Source organism: Tachysurus vachellii, chromosome 19 (assembly GCF_030014155.1).
Source record: "Tachysurus vachellii isolate PV-2020 chromosome 19, HZAU_Pvac_v1, whole genome shotgun sequence".
Classification (NCBI taxonomy): Eukaryota; Metazoa; Chordata; class Actinopteri; order Siluriformes; family Bagridae; genus Tachysurus; species Tachysurus vachellii.
The window spans coordinates 15,990,215-16,012,018 of record NC_083478.1 but is presented as its reverse complement, the minus strand read 5'-3'; the positions used below and the strand labels follow the sequence as shown (position 1 = coordinate 16,012,018).

At 38.5% G+C, this 21,804-nt stretch overlaps 1 protein-coding gene across 1 annotated transcript in view; it reads left to right on the top strand.

Moving 5' to 3' along the window:
* Positions 1-21,804, top strand: part of LOC132861883 (probable phospholipid-transporting ATPase IIA) — a 38,831-nt gene that overhangs the window by 914 nt on the left and 16,113 nt on the right. Inside the window, exons 2-17 of the mRNA XM_060893520.1 lie at positions 2,185-2,329; positions 3,509-3,622; positions 3,747-3,855; positions 5,807-5,865; positions 8,788-8,839; positions 9,999-10,093; positions 10,193-10,273; positions 10,364-10,439; positions 10,545-10,621; positions 12,192-12,352; positions 12,635-12,777; positions 14,873-14,985; positions 15,763-15,972; positions 18,235-18,396; positions 19,065-19,157; positions 20,494-20,577. Of these exons, the coding sequence (XP_060749503.1) occupies positions 2,185-2,329; positions 3,509-3,622; positions 3,747-3,855; positions 5,807-5,865; positions 8,788-8,839; positions 9,999-10,093; positions 10,193-10,273; positions 10,364-10,439; positions 10,545-10,621; positions 12,192-12,352; positions 12,635-12,777; positions 14,873-14,985; positions 15,763-15,972; positions 18,235-18,396; positions 19,065-19,157; positions 20,494-20,577 (1,774 nt within the window). The remainder of the gene's footprint in view (positions 1-2,184; positions 2,330-3,508; positions 3,623-3,746; positions 3,856-5,806; positions 5,866-8,787; positions 8,840-9,998; positions 10,094-10,192; positions 10,274-10,363; positions 10,440-10,544; positions 10,622-12,191; positions 12,353-12,634; positions 12,778-14,872; positions 14,986-15,762; positions 15,973-18,234; positions 18,397-19,064; positions 19,158-20,493; positions 20,578-21,804) is intronic.

The following is a 21,804-nucleotide window of genomic DNA, read 5'->3' as shown; positions in this document are numbered from 1 at the left end:
ATCATGGTATAAGTTAACTAATTATTATGCTCTAATATGGAACTGAGCTGTATATTGTCTCATTCTATCATCTTCAGTAAGACCTTGTAGTGGTTAGAGACTATATACTGGGAACACTGGGATTGAGGTGTGGACACACCCTGACTGGGACACCAGTCCATCACAGGGCATCATGCACACAATTTAGCATAAATAGATAAACCTAGGTAGGAGGAAACTAGAGAACCTGAAGGAAACCTAGACAGACATTAAAAAGACTGTATACAAAATGGCCAGACAGACAGACCGACATAAAACCCAAACTCAGGGTCGAACCAGAAGCCCTGGAGCTTTGCCCACTGTGTGAACTTCTTATCATATATAAATATAATAAGACTACATTTTCATCTGCCAATCATTCTTTTCCATAAGAGAAATTTCATTCAATGTCCCTAATATAAGCCCTGGAACCACTATGTCCCAGTTTAGGATGGAGAACTTGCATTGGGAAGTAATGAATGAATGAATGAATGAGAAGAAGCTGTTTTGTTTTTTTTTTTTAAGAAAATATGGCATTTTCTTTGCAGACAAAATAATTTCAGGTCCGAGCACAGCTCAACCGTGTGGCGACGCTAGGGATGAATCAGACTAATAAAATATATCTTACAAACAAATAGCTGTTTATGTTGTTTACATACTTTTTATTTAAAAAAAACTTGAGAGCTCTCAAAGTTCATTCATACGGGAGAGAAAGGGAATATTAGCTCGTGCCATATCTCTGGTCATGCACCACCATTTTCTATTTGCATTGGAAATTATTTGAAAGAATAATGCACTTCATAATGCAAAAAAGGAAGAATAATTTTTTTTATGCCAAATTCTCATCACCATCTTCATTTCCATGAAGGTTTTACTAAGTGGCCAGAACACTTAAGCTTATTATTTGCTTCTGCTCAATATTATATTCAGACACGTACAAAGCAAAGCTGCATATTTGGAAGGTCCTTTTTATTTAAATAAGAGCTGACACAGAACCCGGGGACAAACATGAGTGTCTTAAGGATGAAGTTTGTTTGAGAAGGGAGGTGGTTTGTAGATAAATGTTACACTATAACAATGGCTGAAGGACTTAGGTGTGGAATTCACAGTGTATGGTTGTGAATGAAAGGGTTTTGAAGTAAAACACGTGTGTTTTGTTATTAGAAAGCCCTCAGCTTAGTCCTCATTGAGTGCATTTTTAAATAATATCTTTCACCTAATTGATAGTCATTTTTTGTCAAGGCTGTTTATGGTTCTGAGTTTGCATTGTTCATAACATTCTTAATCGTATACCAGTCTTGTGCAGTCTCTCTGTTTTACACTAAACTAAAGTCTTGCTTTAGTGTTTCAGAGCTGTTTTAAAAGTGCGACCTTGGAGATTCAACATGGTCTAATCGAACACGGTCGGGAATTAAAACATAGTGAGAAACAGAGTTCGTGTTTTGACGCCGCAAACTGAAACGTTGCACCACATATTGTGTAACCCCAGCTATTATGTTGTTTAAAGGTTCTACATAGCATGCAGTCTCTAGTTAATTAATTATTTGGAGGGAGAATTCATGACATAATGGTAGCTAATGTTCATGTCGCAATGTCGGAATCATTCCAAAACATGTTATTAAATCATCTCACTGCTGAGGTTCCTGTAGCCACAATGGTGCCAGTTAACTTGTAGATTCGATGTATTAATTCATTTTTGTCGCATACTTAAATCATCTATACAGGAAATGAAAAAGTCTAATTGAAATGAAATAACCTACTGAGAACAGATGAAGCCACAGCACTTCTCTGAAAATGGAAATGTTATGTATTCTATTTATTCATGTTTTATTCATGTTGGCAAAACTTTTATGCTGAGAACACGACAAAAACTTTTCCAGCTATGTGCACTTCATAAAGGAACAAAGGAAGAGAATATTCAAACCTAATTCAAAACTCAAACTTATGTAAATTACTTTGCCATTTTAGTAGTCACTATATTTGTTGAAGATCTAGGGAGTGAGTCTGCAATAGAAATAAAATAGTATTTAGCGGCCATCATACGGGCACAGACGAAGGCGAATCATCGACTGTAAATGTCATTTTGTGGCGCGACGAATAAAATATGAAATAAAACAAAATGAAACAATAAAAAAAGAGGGCAATAAACGGAAGCATGTTTTTCAGGTGCTGCCCGTGGTCGAGGTGCTGTGGAGCAGGGGAGTTTCGCCCTCGGACAGTTTGGCTAGGCCACCCTGAGAAGAGGGAACAGCGTTACCCGAAGAACGTCATCAATAACCAAAAATATAATTTCTTCACCTTTCTTCCTGGGGTAAGACGCACTAAATGTTCCCCCAAGAGTCCAGCTTATGTTCTTTGTCTTTTGCAACAAATTACTACAGGCGAGTCACACAATATGTTTTCCATATTTTCCTCAACCCATCTAATTTTCAGTGATTTTCTTACCCAGGCTCTGATTTTTGTTTAAAGGAAATTTGCATGGCAAATCAACGTAGATTACCTATAGTTCTTCTGGATGTAAGAATAAATCTGTGACTGAATATTGTGCAGCCATTTAAATCTTATTCTAAGACTTTATGAGATTGAAATCTCCTGTGTAAACTTGAGCGAACTCTTTTAGCCGCCATTGAATAGAAAGGAAGAAAACATAAACAAAAGAATCTTTCATGTTTAATGTAATGTTTGATTTAAATGTCCAACGTCTTGGTTTTATTTATGTATTTATTTATTTATTGATTGCTGTATATGCACTTACTGGCCACTTTATTAGGAACACATGCACGCCAGCTCTTTAATGCAGTCTTACTGAATCTAGTCAGAAGGAACTTTTTGAATTTCCTGTTCCTGTACATGGCTGTCAGATGCGCAACCTGGATGTGGACTTCTACTGTAGCCCTTCCACCTCAAAATGTGGCATACGGTGCTTTCTAATATGCCTTAATGCTCACTAAAGCTGTAGAGAGCGGTTATATGAGTTACTGTAGTAGCCTTTCGGTCAGTTTGTTGTACCATTTGCACAAAGGTGGTCAAAAGTCACCAAGGTCACATTTTCCCTCCTTTCTGATCTTTGTCGTGAACGTCATCGGCACGATTTTAAGCGCTTCACTGCTGCGACGCGATTGTCTGATTGGATAATTCCATCAATGATCAGGTGTAAAGCTGTTCCTATTAAAGTGGCCAGCGAGTTCTATCAGCACCTCAGTTCATTAACATGATTATATTGTTTTCATAGGTTTTTTTATTATTATATTATATATTATATTATTTATATATACCTAATATATAATTTATACTTCGATTTATATCATTTTTTATTTATATCATATTTATATTATATTCAAATTATATTATATTATAATGAATATATTAGATTATTATATTATATTCAAATGTTTATTATATTAGATATTTTTTATGATTATCATATGTTTTACTAGTTGTTTGTTTGTATTCTAAAAAATATCTAAATAATGACCCATTATGTTTGCAGGTGCTGTTTAATCAGTTCAAATACTTCTTTAATCTGTACTTTCTGCTGCTGGCCTGCTCTCAGTTTGTGAACGAGCTCCGACTCGGGGCTCTCTATACGTACTGGGTTCCACTGGTGAGTCGAGGCCGTTTCTGCCTGTATTTATTCATTCATTCATTTATTTCTTTTTTTGTGTGAAATATAAATTCCTTTTAAAAAATCCTTTTAATACATATCTTTTTTTGTCTGTTTGGTACAGGGCTTTGTTTTGATCATCACCATAGTGAGAGAAGCAGTGGAAGAAATTCGATGTTATGTGCGGGACAAAGAGGTCAATTCACAGATTTACAGCAAGCTCTGTACAAGAGGTAAGCTTTTGTTTTCACTGGAACGCCATGCAGCTGGAGGAGAGCTAGCAGTATTTGTCAAAGAGAACAGTTTAGTTGTTGTGAACGGACATGTAGAAGCATGTGAGGGTGTGTGCAGACATTACACAGTGCATCCTAAACAGCTGTCTAGAAAACATCAGCATCATTATGTTATTGGTGTGATTTTTTTCATCTCGTATACAGACTGACTTTTACATGCTGTGAGCATACGTGATGTTTCTAATGAGAACGGTGTTGGATTACTGATGGGAAGGTTGTGAGTTCAAGTCCCATGACCCCCAAGCTGGCACAATTGCTCAGTTGTATAAAATCGCTCTGGTTAAATGTAAAATGATGTGGCAGATAAAATAAGGACAAAACAATCCTGTAAAGATTGTATTTTTCCCATCTTTTCTGTGACATTTAGTATAACAGCAGAAGAAACAGCGTTCTTTCTGGATGATTCTATCAGATCGGTATCACATATCAGGTGACGCTCAGTGATCTTTTGCTCAGTAATCTTATAAACCAACAGGAGTTTTATTAACAAAAGTCTAACTGGCTCATTAACACGCCTTTAACACGTTTAGAGAGATCTCAGTAGACGACGGATAGCAAACCCACGTTGCGTCCGTTTCACCGTTTCTGCTCATATGTAGGCCTGTAGCAGACAGTTCATACCAGAACAGCTCAGTTTAAAGCCTTTATCTTATTTCTCTGATTTTCCTCACTGACATTCCTGTCTGGGAGCTTTTGCAGACCCGGACTTTTCCGGAAAAATTCCTTTCCTGCTGTAGCAAACGAACCATCAACATAGGAATCATAATAAATATAACACAGAAGTGTTTGCTCAAGTAGACCTTCATACCATCACAGTGTTGTCGAACACTTGATTCTGATTAGTCTGAAGTTTTTATTCACTTTCTGTAATAATGTAATCGCATACTGAAATCGCTGACAAGGTTCATTTTTCAAAATCTGTCCTTTTAAGCTTTCCTACGCTAAGGAGGCTTCAGAACAGAGGAGTTTATGCCGACATGACAAACAAGTGAAAAATAATTTTTTTTAGAAAACAATTTAAGGACTTTCTATCACACCACACGGTTATTGACTATTTTCGAATTACAGAAAACCCCGTTGCGTTTCATTACATCATCATCTGCAGAATAGTTTTAAACACATACATAAATACAGAAACGCACAATGTCCTACTTCAATATAGTCCAGTTTGAAGTATGGCTGCAGACTTGTGTCATATGAAGTGGAAAAACCCTACCTCATTCAGGGTAGTGAGGAAGAAAAATAAAAAAATTGACTTCAATGTGCCCCATGTTCCTGTTTTTGAGGTGTACCCAAGTTCTGAGATCTGGCCCTTTTTTTTTTTTTTTTTTGGTAAATGTTTAAACAGAGCTTAATTTTTTTTTTAAACACATATTACTATAAAATTCAAATGACTTTACACACTTTTTCACTCCGATTTTACGCATCACGCTAGAATACAATGACCTTTTTGATCCCCTCAGTGCATATAACCTGTATATGTGTACATGCTAATGTTTTGCATATGCTCTGTATGAGGTCCCTACACAGGTTAGAGGTCTCTGACCTTTTCCAAACAATTTTCGCCATTAATTGGGAGTGGAACGAGAGCGCGTTTTGCCCACTACCAGAGCTCTTGTAAAGACTCATAAGAGGGTATTGTTGAGAAGTAAATGGAAACCTCGAGGTCTGGGAAACCTCAAGACAAACTCTTCAAGTGAAACTGAATATGGTCCCATGAATATCCATATGTTAATGTTTTTGTCACTTAAATAGCATCAAAAAATTGGCTAAAATATAAGTAAGACACGTCTATGGGAATATGGAAATCTCTGTCTAAGTGAATTAAGGAGTTTGTTCCCTTCGCTAATCCAACCCCCCCCCCCCCTTTTTTTTTCTTTTTTCCTACCAGGAACCATGAAGGTGAAAAGTAGTAGCATCCAAGTCGGAGATCTTATCATCGTTGAAAAGGTTGGTGTGTTAATCAGCCCTGTCTTTGTAAAGCTTTGAGATCTTGTGACTAAGGGCATCTTATCCTAATGAATGCCTGAGCTGTTATCCCTCCTTTCGAGATTTGTAACTTGACCCTTAAGCCAAACGTTATGGTTATTTATTTATTTTTTTTACATTTTTATTTGTAAAATGAAAATAATGATTCGTTCCAAAGTCTTCAAATATCAGTTTAAATATTTAATGCCAACACACTGTTATATCCTCGATCGATGTTCAGGTAAGTATATACCGTCTTCAGCGATAGCATAATTGTCTTTAATGAGTCCATTGAGAGATTAAATCATGTAGCCTGGGGCCAACGGTTACTTTATTAGTAATCCTTTGTAAGTCCTTTGTGGTATTTTGTGTCACCTTTTGTTAAGCAGTTGCCTTTTTTGTCGTGCGCTCCGCAACTCGGTGTAAGAAGATTTGGTTGCCAGGTATGTAAAGTATGAAGACATGGCAGAATTGTTCTTCCGGCGTCCTGAAGATATTCATGTTCAGTTAGCACAGTTTTCTGCAAAAGAGTTCAAGTCAAGTCAAGAAGCTTTTATTGTCATTTCATTTATATATAGCTGATGCAATACACAGTGAAATGAAACAACGTTCCCCCAGGATGATAGAGCTGCAAATAACAACACAGAACTAAGGACTTTTTAAAAAAAAAATAATTATAACTTTAAAATTACATTTATATTCATCTCTAATGAGCAAGTCTGAGGCAACAGTGGGGAGGAAAAAACTCCCTGAGACGATATGAGGAAGAAACAATTTCATAAGCGAACCTCATTCTCATCTGTGAGTCTGATTTAAAGTGAAAATTGTGTAATCAAGAGCTCCTGAGGAACTTCTAGGTCCATGTCATTTCTGAGTTCATTATAGATTCAACGCTAATTCTTTTCTCTAAATATTCAGCGATAGAGATCCGAGCTCAGAAGTGACCTCCATGATAGCACTTCAGAGATGGCTACAGCAGTCCCAAGACTATCGAAGACTAAGAGAACTTGTTTGAGAACAAATTTTTATTGATATTTAATGGGACAAGCAAATAGCACGTTTGAGCTATTAGTCATTTATTTACAGTTACCTTGTAGACAAAGTACGCTTAACAACAACAACAACAAAAAATTCAATTCAATTTAAATTTATTTGTGTAGCGCTTTTAACAACGGACATTGTCTGAAAGCAGCTTTACAGAACATAAAAATGTAATATTATACAAAGACTAATATTGTACAAAAGTTCCAGGCTAATATTAGACATATTTAAATGTGTTTGTATTTATCCCCAATGAACAAGCCTGAGGTGACTGAGGCGACTGTGACGAGAAAAAAAACTCCCTTAGATGGAAGAGGAAGAAACCTTGAGAGGAACCAGACTCAAAAGGGAACCTCGTCGGGGATATTATATTGTATATTATAAATATACAGTCTGACAATTGTGTACTGATGAGGAGGTTGTTGTCCTCAAACACCACATGTTGGTAACTTCTCTTTGACTACTTATTCATTCATTCATTCATCTTCTACCGCTTATCCGAACTACCTCGGGTCACGGGGAGCCTGTGCCTATCTCAGGCGTCATCGGGCATCAAGGCAGGATACACCCTGGACGGAGTGCCAACCCATCGCAAGGCACACACACACTCATTCACTCACGCAATCACACACTACGGACAATTTTCCAGAGATGCCAATCAACCTACCATGCATGTCTTTGGACCGGGGGAGGAAACCGGAGTACCCGGAGGAAACCCCCGAGGCACGGGGAGAACATGCAAACTCCACACACACAAGGCGGAGGCGGGAATCGAATCCCCAACCCTGGAGGTGTGAGGCGAACGTGCTAACCACTAAGCCACCGTGCCTCCTTGACTACTTATTGTCTTTGGGAAAACAGTCAGTGTTTTTATTTGAGATGCAAAACTGTCAGTCAGACACAAATCATATCTTTTACATGTGACGTGAGGAGAAGACACTAAATCTAATATCTGAACGACTTGTTGGATTTTTGTTGCAATCCAGTATAATTTAACGTGCCGCATTAGACATATATCTAATATATAAGATATATAAGTCTCATCTACAATGAATATATAGACTCTGTTACAGTACTTACTTCAAAAAACCCCTACACTGGTTCCACATGATGATTTGTATTGAGTGTGCGTATACAGAGCTCTGAATAAAACGAAAGTCCAAGCCTACCAAGCCTACGCCTGAGCTGAAACGGATTTGCAACTGTCCCATCAGCCCTATTCTAGACTACCGTGCAAGGGTTAATTTCCTTAAAATATATTACGGTTATCCCATCAGCGCAAACACACTCCTGAGATTTCACAGTGTGCCTGGTTTACATTAATACTACATTTGCCCGTCGCACTCACACTATATCATTCATTCTAGTCATTAAAAAACCTGTTTAAATGAAGTTTAGAATAAATTGAGTTTAGTCTATGCAGTGAAATCATGTTCAGTTGTTTTCTATGTAAACTGTACTTAATACTTATTTCTTAATAACGTCTTGAATCTGACTGAACACGTCTGACTTTTTTTCCCTTAGTGTAACAAACTAGCATGCGCTACATTTTAAGACTTTTTTAGCATAGTTAGTTTCCAAGCAGCTAATGAAATGGACAACTGAACAACACTCAGCTGGTGTCATGTCATGTCATGTCATGTCGTGTCGTGTGTTTTGGGACTTCTGCAGCTTTGATGGACTTTAAGTAACAGTCAAGGCAGTGAATAATTTCCCGTAGGACTCTCACACTGAACAGAGCCAGTGGATGTAATGAAAGATGAAATAGGACAGAGTTACTCGAACTAGTGTAAGAGATACTGTAGTAGGTTGTCATGTCTTTTTCTAACCATCTCTCGCCCATTCTTTCCCTCTCCACTCTAGAACCAACGTGTTCCCGCTGACATGATCTTCCTACGGACATCTGAAAGGAACGGTAAACATCCGTCACCTCATCCCAGTCTTTCTATCAGAAGTAGAGTTGAAATTAGGCATTTGAAACATGGACACGCAGACATTTTGCGTCCGAAACCTCTCTGTCTTGTGGGAGGTGATGCGTGATTGTGTCGCGCTATGGTTTTTGGATCTTGGTCTAAAAAAGCTTTTGCCTGCTCAGGTTGTTATGGCATGGAATAATCAAATGTCATCTTGACTGAGATTTCTTTTTGTCTTTCAAATGGCAAAGGCAGTTGGCGAGGAAAATCAAGACATGCAAAGCAACACAGAAAATCGAAGGAATACACAAAACAAACAAATGCAAAGGGCAGAAGGACAGAGTATCATCTGAATAAACAAATGACCAAGAGATTGAAATTTGTTGCGTGCTAGGCAGAGTGTTGTTATTTCTCAAAAGTTCAACTGCAAGGTCATCTGGGAAAACTGTCTGGGTTTGAAAAAGAAAAAAAAAAAGAAATTTTTAACATGTCTGAAGAGAAATAGCAATTTTTTTTCCCTAGTCAAATACAATCCTGAATAGTTTTGCAGAGAGTCATGAATGAAATCTGAAGGGTTTCTTTAAAGATGGGGGTGGAAGCATGCCTGCTTGATGTGTTGGTTTTACGGGAAGGGGTTACACTGTTATCTGCCCTGCAGATGTAGTCCATTAGGTCAATTATAAAGAGCCTAGGGTTCCACAGCCCCAGCAGGATGACACATCTTTTAAAATGGGGGCAGGGAGGTGAAAATCTTGCACATAAACCAAACACTAGTTTCAAATGGAGTTTTTAAAAAAAAAATTTTTTATAACATTTAATAACGTTTGGAGGAAAAAATGATCAGCGAGGCTGTATGATAATGGTGATGATGATATGGAGGAGGAGGAGGAGAAGGATGAGGTGTGTTATAAATATATATACTTATTGCATAAAATCTGTAAAATACACAAAGATTTCCATGGCTTTGCTAGGACAAATGTAGGACAAAAAATGTGCCACAGTGCCCTCTAGAGGCTAACAATGCAATTTAACAGTTTCAATGCAATCTACATGCTTCATGTAAGCCCAGAGAAGCACTAGAATTTAATCCCATGTACTGGACGAGTGATACACTTTTAATACTTCTGTAAGTCCATCTCTAATCCTTCTGTTCTTCTCAAGGCTCTTGCTTCCTGAGGACTGACCAGCTGGATGGAGAAACAGACTGGAAACTGCGCCTCCCGGTGGCCTGCACTCAAAGACTCCCGACCGCAGCAGTGAGTTTTGCACTACATTTTACAGACTTCTTGAATAAGCTTCAAAAGAGCTTGAATGTGAGAAGCAGCATTAAACCCATGCCACACGCTTGCTTCTAGGACCTACTACAGATCAGGTCGTTTGTGTATGCCGAGGAACCCAATATCGACATCCATAACTTCATCGGTACTTTTACCAGGGTGAGTGCTGACGTGCTCATGTGAGGCAGCGCTTTCTAAATGTTAAATCACATAAACTCACCAGAATGCTGTCACAATCGCTGCTTTCAGGAGGACGGAGACCCTCCAGTCAACGAGAGCCTGAGTATTGAGAATACGCTGTGGGCCAGCACTGTTGTTGCCTCAGGTAAGTGAAGCTTTTACAATGTTTCAGCGTATTTCAAGTGGGAACTTTTCCTTCATGTCTTAGAATTTAAACACATTACCACTGCTTCTCTGTCTGTAACTACAGGTACAGTGATAGGGGTTGTGATTTATACCGGAAAAGAACTTCGCAGTGTTATGAACACGTCCAATCCAAGAAATAAGGTACTGTTTACTCTAGTATTTTTTAGAATGAATAAAAATAAGCAATAACAACAGTAATAATAACAGTAATTAAAGTTGCAAGCATCATTTTCGGGGGCCAAGCACCCAGACTCTGTGAGCCACATGAATTTTGGTAAGAGGATTCATGAGTGATTTGCAGTTTGCTCATGATGTGTATGATTTGATTACGGACATTGGTAGAATTCTCTGATCTGTGATGTTGCGACATGATGGGGAAGTGGTGGCTCAAGTGGTTAAGGCTCTGGGTTGTTGACCGGAGGATCAGGGTTCAAGCCCCAGAACTGCCAAGCTGCCACTGTTGGGTCCTTGAGCAAGGCCCTTAACCCTCTCTGCTTCAGGGCTGATGTATCATGGCTGCCCCTGCACTCTGACCCCAAGTTGGGATATGCGGAGAAAGAATTTCACTGTATATGTGACAAATAAAGACTTCTGGTCTATTCAGTACTTTGGCCTATGGTTGTGATTGCTACTGCTCTGACTTGAAAATCTTTTTCGTCCTGAAATTTAAATACGTCTATGCTGTTTATGTATTTCATTTTTTTTATCAGTCTGTGCCTTTTTGTCCAAGTATCTGCACCAAACATACATCTGTCTTGTATCTGACAAAATGAGAAAGAAAATCTAATTTGACGGAAATTTGCATCAGAGTGAGGTTTTGGTCACACGGGTCAAAAGTTTTGACCATCGACATACTTTCAAATTAGACCCGATGGTGGCGCTAGAGTGTTTGCAGCACTTGGTCCAAATGTGGGCAGAATGTTTCCTAGTCTTTCCAATATCAGTGTGCTGAATTTCACATCTATGTTCCAGATGGTTGTATAGTCTACCACAGACACACTAGCAAAGAAAAAAAATAAAATACAAACAGTGCTTGGCCCCTAATAATAACGATAATAAAATTTATACAACAGTGATATTGAATTCTCTAATCTCAATTAGTCAGAAGTTTCAGATTCATCAGAACTTCAGTCAGAAGTTGAGGATCGTTATCATATAATCTGACACGGAAGTCATGTTATAACAAACGTCTGTTATAGATTCATTCATTCATTCATCTTCTACCGCTTATCCGAACTACCTCGGGTCACGGGGAGCCTGTGCCTATCTCAGGCATCATTGGGCATCAAGGCAGGATACACCCTGGACGGAGTGCCAACCCATCGCAGGGCACACACACACACACTCATTCACTCACGCAATCACTCACTAGGGACAATTTTCCAGAGATGCCAATCAACCTACCATGCATGTCTTTGGACCGGGGGAGGAAACCGGAGTACCCGGAGGAAACCCCCGAGGCACGGGGAGAACATGCAAACTCCACACACACAAGGTGGAGGCGGGAATCGAACCCCGACCCTGGAGGTGTGAGGCGAATGTGCTAACCACCAAGCCACCGTGCCCCCCTATAGATTCATATAATTTAAATAAAATATTTAGACGGAATAAATTCAGTTTATTAATTGTGATGTTGTAATGTAAAAGTGGCACTTTGGAAGTTATGCTTTTTATTTAAACACGTGTGAATATTATTCATTTGGTGCTGTAGATTGGGCTTTTTGACTTGGAGGTAAACTGCTTAACCAAGATTCTGTTCGGAGCCCTGGTGGTGGTTTCTCTGGTCATGGTGGCCCTGCAACACTTCGCTGGCCGCTGGTACCTTCAAATCTTCCGCTTCCTGTTGCTTTTTTCCAACATAGTTCCCATCAGGTAAGGCCTTATTTTCGAACTGGCACAGTTTCTCAGTATACACTAGCATGACTGACTAGCATGTGCAGTTCACCGTTAAATAACAAAGATACATAAATTAAACATGATATGAATATTTTAATATTGTATAGGCTAACACATTAAAGCAGACTCATGTTCGTCGCTTTTATGATAATGTTCTTGTACATCGTCATTGTACGTTAGCATTGTTTAGAAAATACTACAGCAAATTCCAGCACTAGCGTCTTCCATAAAAAATGTTCCACGGCATCTCCTTCTCAGTTTGCGTGTGAACCTGGACATGGGCAAGATGGTGTTCAGCTGGATGATCAAGAAAGATTCAAAAATCCCTGGAACTGTGGTTCGCGCCAGCACCATCCCAGAGCAGCTTGGACGAATCTCGTATCTCCTCACTGATAAGACAGGTGGGGAAAAAGATTTGGAGTTTGGATTTTCAGTTTTCTGTTGGCAGTTGATTGTAAAACCCGTAAGATGACGACTGCACACGCATACTCTGTTCGGAAACAGCTTGTTTAATGAGAGATCAGTCAATTGCCAGATTCTCAAATAACTCAATTAACTACTCGTTACATCTGTGGTGAGGAGAAAAGCAGCTAAAAACACACATCAATCCTTGAGGTGAATGCAATACAACAGCAGATCACAGCAGGTTCTACGTCTGTCAGCCAAGTACAGGAATCTGAGGCTACATTTAGTAAAGGCTTGTTGAGAGAGTGTTAACAGTTGAACCTGTGCACAGTGTAGACTTCTTACCTGACAGGAATGAAACCCAATGTGTTCTTCTGCTGGAACAGAAACTCTGTTTTACCAAAGGCTTCCATCTTTCCATCCACTCTCTACCCCGCTTATCCTAATGGGTCATGCGGAACCTGGAGCCTATCCCAGGAGACAAGGCAGGGTATATCCTGAACATCCTGTACATACAGAAATAAATAAATAGGAAAAACTCCTTGAGACAATATTAGCAAGAAACCTTAAGGGGAGCCAGACTCCATAGGGAACCAGAGAGTGTGATTTATAAATAATTTATTTTCTATATCTGTGTATCTATGGTCCACAAGTGAGACTGTGCTAAGTGGTACTATCTTCTGCAATCCCACACATCATTACGCTGTCCCCAGAACGTCCTCAGGAGCAGCCAGTGGGGTGTGGGGGTGTGTGTGTGTGTTCGCTAACAGTTCAGTTTTGGATGTTGAAAAGCCTGGTGTTAAGAAACATTCTTTCCGATAATTTTAAACTAAAAGACTGGCTAAAAGCAAAAAGATTCTAAAATCATTTGCATTAGTAGTGTAAGCATGTAGTATCAGAGTTTTGTCCTTAATTGTGTCAAATATGTTATCGTTAATGGCGAAGCTTAAAGCACCGTATAATATATTCAAGTCTTAAAGCAAGTAGAAAAAAAAAGCTGTTGGTTTTGAAGCTAGATTTATGCTTTATAATCCGGCGACTACTTAAGAGTGTCCCATTTACGTGACTGAAATCAGAGCAGTCACGGTGTGGTGTGAAAGCCGATAGCACTGAAGTGACTTATAAGGACAGTAGACGGTAGCTCAAGGTTAGTTCAGATCTCTTCGGTGGAGCTTAGGTGGCGCGCTCTCGGCAAAGACGTGTCACTTATTACAATTTAAAGCCGACTCGAACCTTTTAGGTCTCCCCCGTTAACTTCTCCCCTTCTGATTTATGACACAATGATAGATGCTTCCTAAGAAAAGGGAAAGAAAGAGCTGTGAAGTATTGAACGGAAGTGTGAGTCAAGCGCGGGTGTAACACTGTTAAGTAGAATGCGATCTACTGAGGTGTCAGGAAACACACCCTAAGCTTTCATGGCATTTTTAAGCCTAGATTTTATGTCCAGATTTTGTTAATTGAAGAGCATGGAATGGTGGGACTGGAGACTAGATCCGTTGTACATACTCTTTAACCTTTAATTTCCTCTTCCATGGAAAGTTAGTGACGCTTTCTGATAAAATGTGGAAGAATGCATTGTTTGCTCTCTGTCTCTCTCTCTCTCTCTCTCTCTCTCTCTCTCCTTCTCTGTGTGTGTGTCTCTCTCTCTCTCTCTCTCTTTAAAGAGCACACACCTTCTTCTTTTCCTTCTTCTCCTTTAACTTACAGAATATGATGCATATATATATATATATATATATATATATATATATATATATATATATATATATATATATATATATATATATATACATATATATATGATTTGTTGTGCTACCCATTGATAAATTTTACTATGGCAACCAGTAGACATCAAACAAGAGCTGGTGACCAGACCAGGAGTTTCAGTTTGGTAGTCTCATTTATTTATTTACTTATTTATTTATTTTACATATAGTACAAAATATGTATTTAAGACCTTCACAGTTTTCAGTGGAGAAAGCTCTTCAGCTTTAACCGTCATCTGTACATCAGTGTATTAAATTACTAGCTATGAACGTTGCAGCTATTTCAATTCATTGTTCTTAGTAGTTGAGTGTTTTGTCTTGGCAGGGACTCTCACACAGAACGAAATGGTGTTCAGGCGTCTTCACCTTGGCACCGTGGCGTATGGAATGGATTCCATGGACGAAGTGCAGAGTCATGTGTTCAGCGCTTACACTCAGGTAACTAAATGTACTCATTTGGAGAAAAAAAAATAAAGGTGAATAAATAATGTTTATATGTGCCTGAGTTCTAGTGATCCTTCTGAGCTCACATTCTTAATCTGCCCTCATAGAGAGTTGATTTATCTGTTGCAGTAAGTTCAAGTTGCCAGGAGCTTTCATAATGACAAAAAAGGGCTGTTAAGTGTATAGGAAAGCGAATCACATATGGCCAGTCCTTCAGCATGTGCCTCATAACCCCTTAAGGACATGCTTTGTCCCTTTGACATCTGAAGTCATTAGAGCAGGAAACAGGATTTGCTTGTTCCCTGCCTCTTAGTGGCTAATTTAATAACTCTGCCATTAACCCCTTAAATATACGGCCCAAAAATAGCCCGCAAAATGCTAAAGCTTATTGTTTCAACTTTCTGATACATCTGGGAGCTTTTATAACTCCTCTCTGTGGACTTAAGAAGGACATTTAACTGAGACACAGTTTTATCATTTTGTCAGTGGGGTAAGTAAAGAAGGTTAGAGCTCATTAATTTTAGTCAGTGAATAAGTTTAGTTTGGTTATCGAATTTGCCATTAAATATCTTTTTAATTATGAATTTATTACTATTATTTTGATGATGATGATGAGGATGATGATGATGATGATGCCAGTGTTTATTATCTTTTTGAATTGTTTGACCTGTTTTCTTTATTTAAATAACAGATCCAGGCCTGCATTCCTTTACATTACCATTCTAATAATAATGATACCCTTCTTCATTTTATTTATTAATTTATTTGTAGCCTCCACACGACCAGCTGGCGTCTAGAGCACCGGTCACAACTAAGGTGAGGAAGACAATCAGTAGTCGAGTGCACGAAGCGGTGAAGGCTATCGCCCTGGTGCACAACGTGACACCGGTGTACGAGGGGAACGGCGTGACCGAGCAGGCAGAGGCCGAGCAGCACTACGAAGACACGTGCAGGGTGTATCAAGCCTCCAGCCCTGACGAGGTAACAGTCATGACCACATTACAACTTGGTTAGAATGCTCAGCAATGCATACGTCTTAAAGTTTTAAAGTCTTAAAGTTTACAGCAATACAAAAGACAGGAATACTCTGATGGTTATTGGCCATTCTAGTGGAAATCTAGTGGAAGTTCATGGTGTATTCTGGGGTGCCATCAGCACTGCAACTATAACTATGACATTCATTGATATTTGCTGTTTTAATACTGTTGAGCACCGGAAAGAGCAAAAAGGCCACAAAACAAGTTTACTGCAATCCGGATGAAGCTTTGGAATCGTTCTTTTAAGGATTTTATACCAAAAGAAATGTACTAATAGATAAAAACAAAAATCTGACTAAGACTAAAAACTTTCTCATAAGACGGAGTAAATCTTTGCTGATTGGTTTAACATATGTGTCCTTTCGTGGTTATTGGGATAAAGTCAAGGTCAGTAGGGAAGTGTGGGTTGGTGGTGACGCATACTGGGCCTACACACACACACACACACACACACACACACACACACACACACACACATGCACACACTCTCATACTCACACACACTCTCACTACAAGCAAGACAGTTTGTGGTACCAGACTCTGACTAAACAAAGCCTACGTCTGCTTCTTGTTGCTGGGAAAGAAATTATGACTTTCAGATGTAGACCAAGCTTCTAAATATCAATATTGTTCAGTTTTATACTTATACATGATTTGACATATAGAGACTGGGTCTCCCTCAAGATTCACAGTGACGTGTAATTTACAAACATGTGCGTTTTGTGAGAGTGAGGAAATGGATATGGCTTATTTACCTATGCAGAGGTAACTGCATCAACCTAGGCCATGTTGTAAGCTTTTACTAAACAAAACATGACGTAGCCAGCGGTCAAACGAAAGCAGTAGGGTCAGGCCTCATTTGTTGACTGTGGTGAACGTGGTGGCTGTGGTCTAGCGGTGAAGCCTGCTTACTTTTAGCCTCTCTTTAGTCCATCTGGATGCTGTGAGATATGTCATTAGCAGCTAGTTGCAAAGGGCATAAGAAATAAGGTTTTTGATCTCGCTCTAACCTCTGGTCTGGAAGTTATTGGGCAATAACTTCTGCCTCCCAGAAATCCCCCTCCTCCCACCAGCCCCTTCAGCATTACACTAATGGATGTCATCTGGTTTGTCTTATCTTCACTGGTACACTGCAATGTGGCTGGCCATTCAGTACAAATCCACACCAACGATTGTGATGTTTATTTATACTGGGTGAGGAATGTTCTTAAGTACGTACTCGTTGGCGTTTTAAAACTTTTTAAATCTCAGCATAATGTAGGAGATTTCAATTTCCGTGGCTTTCCGTTTTGGGTTTTTACTGTATAGAAGACGTTCCATACCACCAGCAACTAAGCAAGATTTAGTCTAAATGCCATTTTTTCAGTCATTTTTCAATTCATTTTAATTCAGTATTTTTTTTTAAACCTCAAATATTTCTAAAGTAGACTAACCTTTTCTAACTAAAGTTCTAAAGTTTTCTAAATCCTAAAAATTTCTAAAGTAAAATCAGACTATATTCAGCTCTTCTTTCTTTTCTAAATTCACCCTTTTTAAACAAATATTTTTGGTTTGTAGATTAAATTAATTTCTTCCTTGACAAGACCTGTTTTTTGTACTAAACTTCTGAAACTAAACTACTTCTTCTGAACCAGATTCTGACTAAATACTGTTTTAAAATGTAGAGTCAATTTAGATTCAATTAATGCATTTTAATTTATATTTATATTTTTTTCTTTAAAGAATTTAGCTTTGCTAAGATAAATTGAGAATAAATAATCTCTTGATTATTTATTTTATGGATTTTATTTCTGGGTTTTAATATACAGTGATTTTGTGCCATTATTTATTCTAGATCTTTTTTTAAAAAAACAATTATTATTATTATTATTATTATTATTATTATTATTATTATTATTATTATTATTATTATTATTTAGTAAAATATTTTTTCTCTCTAATTTGACTGTAAGGCAAAACATAAAACATTATCCCCCAAGAATATCCCCTAAATCTATTCATTTTGCTAAATGATTACTAAGCATTTAAAATCTAGACCTAGATCGAACATCTCGATCCCTCAAAGTCTTTAGAGACAAATGCAATGACACACTAGTTATTTAAAAGTTGAATTTTAAATAAAATGAAAATTAAATGAATTAAATAAATAAAATTAAATTAATTTTGAACAAGGCCTCTCCTTGTCTTTCTCTCACACATGTGCTAGGTGTCACTGGTCCAGTGGACAGAAAGTGTTGGACTGACTCTGGTGGGAAGAGATCAGTCCTCTATGCAGCTGAGGACCCCTAGTGGTCAAATCCTCAATTTCACCATCCTGCAGATTTTCCCTTTCACCTACGAGAGCAAGCGCATGGGGATCATTGTGCGTGTAAGTATCTCCTAATACAGCCTGTCATTCCAAAGCAGTAGATAATACAACTTGCTAAGCAACCGCTATTGAATATTTTTCAGGATGCTCACTAACACAACAACCCGTCTGCCATGTTTCTTTTGGGAACTTCAGTAAGAAGGCAGACGCACAGAGTTATTTGTTTTGGCTAGGGGTGATCTGAGAAAGCAGTTCCCCTCCTCTGAACCTGATGACTAACTCTCTCCAGCTGAGAATGGCTCACTATTGTTGCTGCCTTGGACCAGAGCCTATATTAGTGTACTTAAGGAACCTAGAAATTAATGGGGGTTTCCTTTTGATATCTGTTCAAACACCTCCAAGGACTCTCTAGAACATGCAAAATAACTCTTTACTGCTGTGAAGTGGAAACAAGATTCATACATATGTATAATTTTTTATAGTGTATCATCATCATCATTATCATTGAGGTTTTAATATTATTGAATGCAGCCGAAAACTACACACTTAAGGCGACTATGTAAAAACAGATTTTACACAAAACCCAAATCTTTAAGTATAAAATATCCTTCATTCTTGTTTAAAATGTTGCTTTTAGAGTTATTGAGCAATAATGACGTCAAGTATTATAAGGGTAATAACCAGTTATTTAGTTGAACATCATAGACACTTTTTATCCCTCGTTCCAGGATGAGACTACTGGAGACATCACATTTTATATGAAAGGTGCTGATGTTGTGATGTCCGGAATAGTACAATACAACGACTGGCTGGAAGAGGAGGTATTGTCACTTTGTCTTGCTAATATATTATATTCAAGGCCAATTCATTTTGTTTTGTTGTTAAAAAAAGACATTAAGTCTATATAAAGAATAGGATTTTAACTTTCTTTTCTTTTAACTTTAGGATGCACTTTATGTGGCTAGGACAACTTAATTTAAGTCCTTAGGTCTGTGTTGTTTTATGTAGCAACATGGTCCTATAGAGACGTTGTTTCATTACATTGTGTACTACGTCAGCTATATATGTTTTTAAGGACAATAATAGCTTCTTGATTTGACTTGACATTTTGTATAAGACCACCCGAGGTGAGCAAATGTATTATAACACAATTAGTTTATTATTAGATTGGTTTTTAACAATAAATAGCTCTTGGTTTTAGCCTTTAGTTTCTGTGATAAAAGTTGTTTAAAAGATGAGTCGACACACGAATCAGTAAACTACGGAAGAAAAAACAAGCTATTTAGACTGAGACAAGAGTGAAATAAATCAGCGATATTACACAAGCATTGGGCATAGCCGATACAGCAAATTTGGAAAGAAAACACTGGTGTACTGGGTAACAGACACCTAACAGGTTGGCCAAGGAACATTAACAACAGCTGATGACAGAAACATTGTAAGAGCTGTGAGGAAAAACCCAAAAACAACAGTCAGTGACATCACCAACAGCCTCCTGAAGGCAGGGGTGAAGATATCACAATCCACTGTTGGAAGACTTTGAGAGCAGGAATATAGAGACCATACCACAAGATGCAAAGGACTCATCAGCAGTAAGAAACTGAAGCCCAGACTTTAATTCAGATAGAGGTCGAATCTGCTCACGATCCATAACACACAAGCTCATCTGTAAAACATGGTGGTGATAGTGTCCTGTGTCCTGTCTTGGTCTTGCATGGCTACGTCCGGAACAAGCACTAATCATTATTGATGATATAACACAGGAACATTTTATCTGACCGAGAAATTCATCCATATTGATCTGGAGTAACTTCATCATGCAGCAAGACAAAGATCCAAAACACACTGGGAATTCAACAAAGGATTTAATCAAGGGAAAAAAAGTAGAAGGTTTTCAACTGGCCAAGTCAATCCTCTTGACCATAACCCAGTAGAGCAGAATTTTTACCTCTTGATGAACTGTTATACATCTCTGACTCTGGAGACTCCTTTCTTCCATAAATGTTATACAAGAGACATTACAGAACCAAACGTCAACAGAATCTACCGCATGACGCTCTGTGAACAAGTTACTATAGAAATGCTATAGAAATGTCAGTGTTTGAGTTATAGACTGTCAGAGACTGTCTCATGTTTTTATTCATTTGTATCTTGCAGTGTGGGAACATGGCTCGTGAAGGGCTGCGAGTCCTCGTGGTGGCTAAGAAATCTCTGACAGAGGAGCAGTACCAGGATTTTGAGGTGAGATTTTAGTAAGTCGTCTACAGGCACAGAGAAAGATATATTAGTAGCTTATTAAAGACAACGTTCCATGCTGCAGTATATTATATTACAGATGGAATTCAGATTGAGCGTTGCACTACGGGAAACAAAGGGAGCACTCAGACTGTTGAAGCTTGATACGGTTGACTGACAGCAATTTGACTCTCAAATAACACACACCTCTGCTGACCTTAAATGTTTATTTCCAAGATAATCCATAAAGGAGCATTTGATAAACGCATCAGGGAGACATAGAGTTTGTAATATTCGAGCGAGTCACTCAAGCAGGAGTTATGGATGCAATAAATACAGCCACCTATGGAAAAGAGTGCTGATATCGGAGCGCTGAACCTGCTGCTCTGTCTGTCTCCATCTGTCTGTCTGTCTGTCTGTCTGTCTGTCTGTCTCTCTCTCTCTCTCTCTCTCTCTCTCTCTCTCTCTCTCTTTCACTTTTTTTTTTATTTTCCTAGCCAAAATATCCAGGTGCAGGTTTAACTTTAGATATCGTTGCAAGTTGCTGAGGAACCATACAACATTAACAACAGTTTCAAAACAAGAGACACGGCAACAAGTTTTCCATAGGGATTGCCCCAAAATGTCACAGTATTGGTTTGCTCAGCCTTCACACACACACACACACACACACACACACACACACACACACACACACACACACACACACACACACACACACACTCACTCACATACCCGCCCACCCACAGAAGACTTCCTAACCCCCTTTTCTAACTGCTAGAGTATATAATTGTGTGTGAGCTGGTGGGCGGCATGACTCAGTGTGTGACTCACCAAGTGAGAGTGTGTTCCTGTGTGACTCACGCACACATTGTGTTGTCTTTATCTCATTCACTGGTTAAGGGCTACGCCCTCCATGCTGCAATTTGGCATTTGGCAGCTATGTACAGTATTAGGCCAATGGACATTGCTTGATTTATAGGATCATTCGTGGGCTAAGATTAATAACATAGCCAACTTCAAAACAAACACTCTGATCCTGTCCATGTTGTGGAATTATTTATTTATAGCTATGGATTCTTGTCCATTTCTCACACTCTCACAGTCGAACGGCAGCAAATCACTAGCTTTTAAATAATCACTATTTGGCAATGTAAGGTGAAATTTTGCGTGTAAATGTGTGTCACTACATGTTGTGTATGTTTTGTACTTCTGTCAGTAAGTAATAGTAAC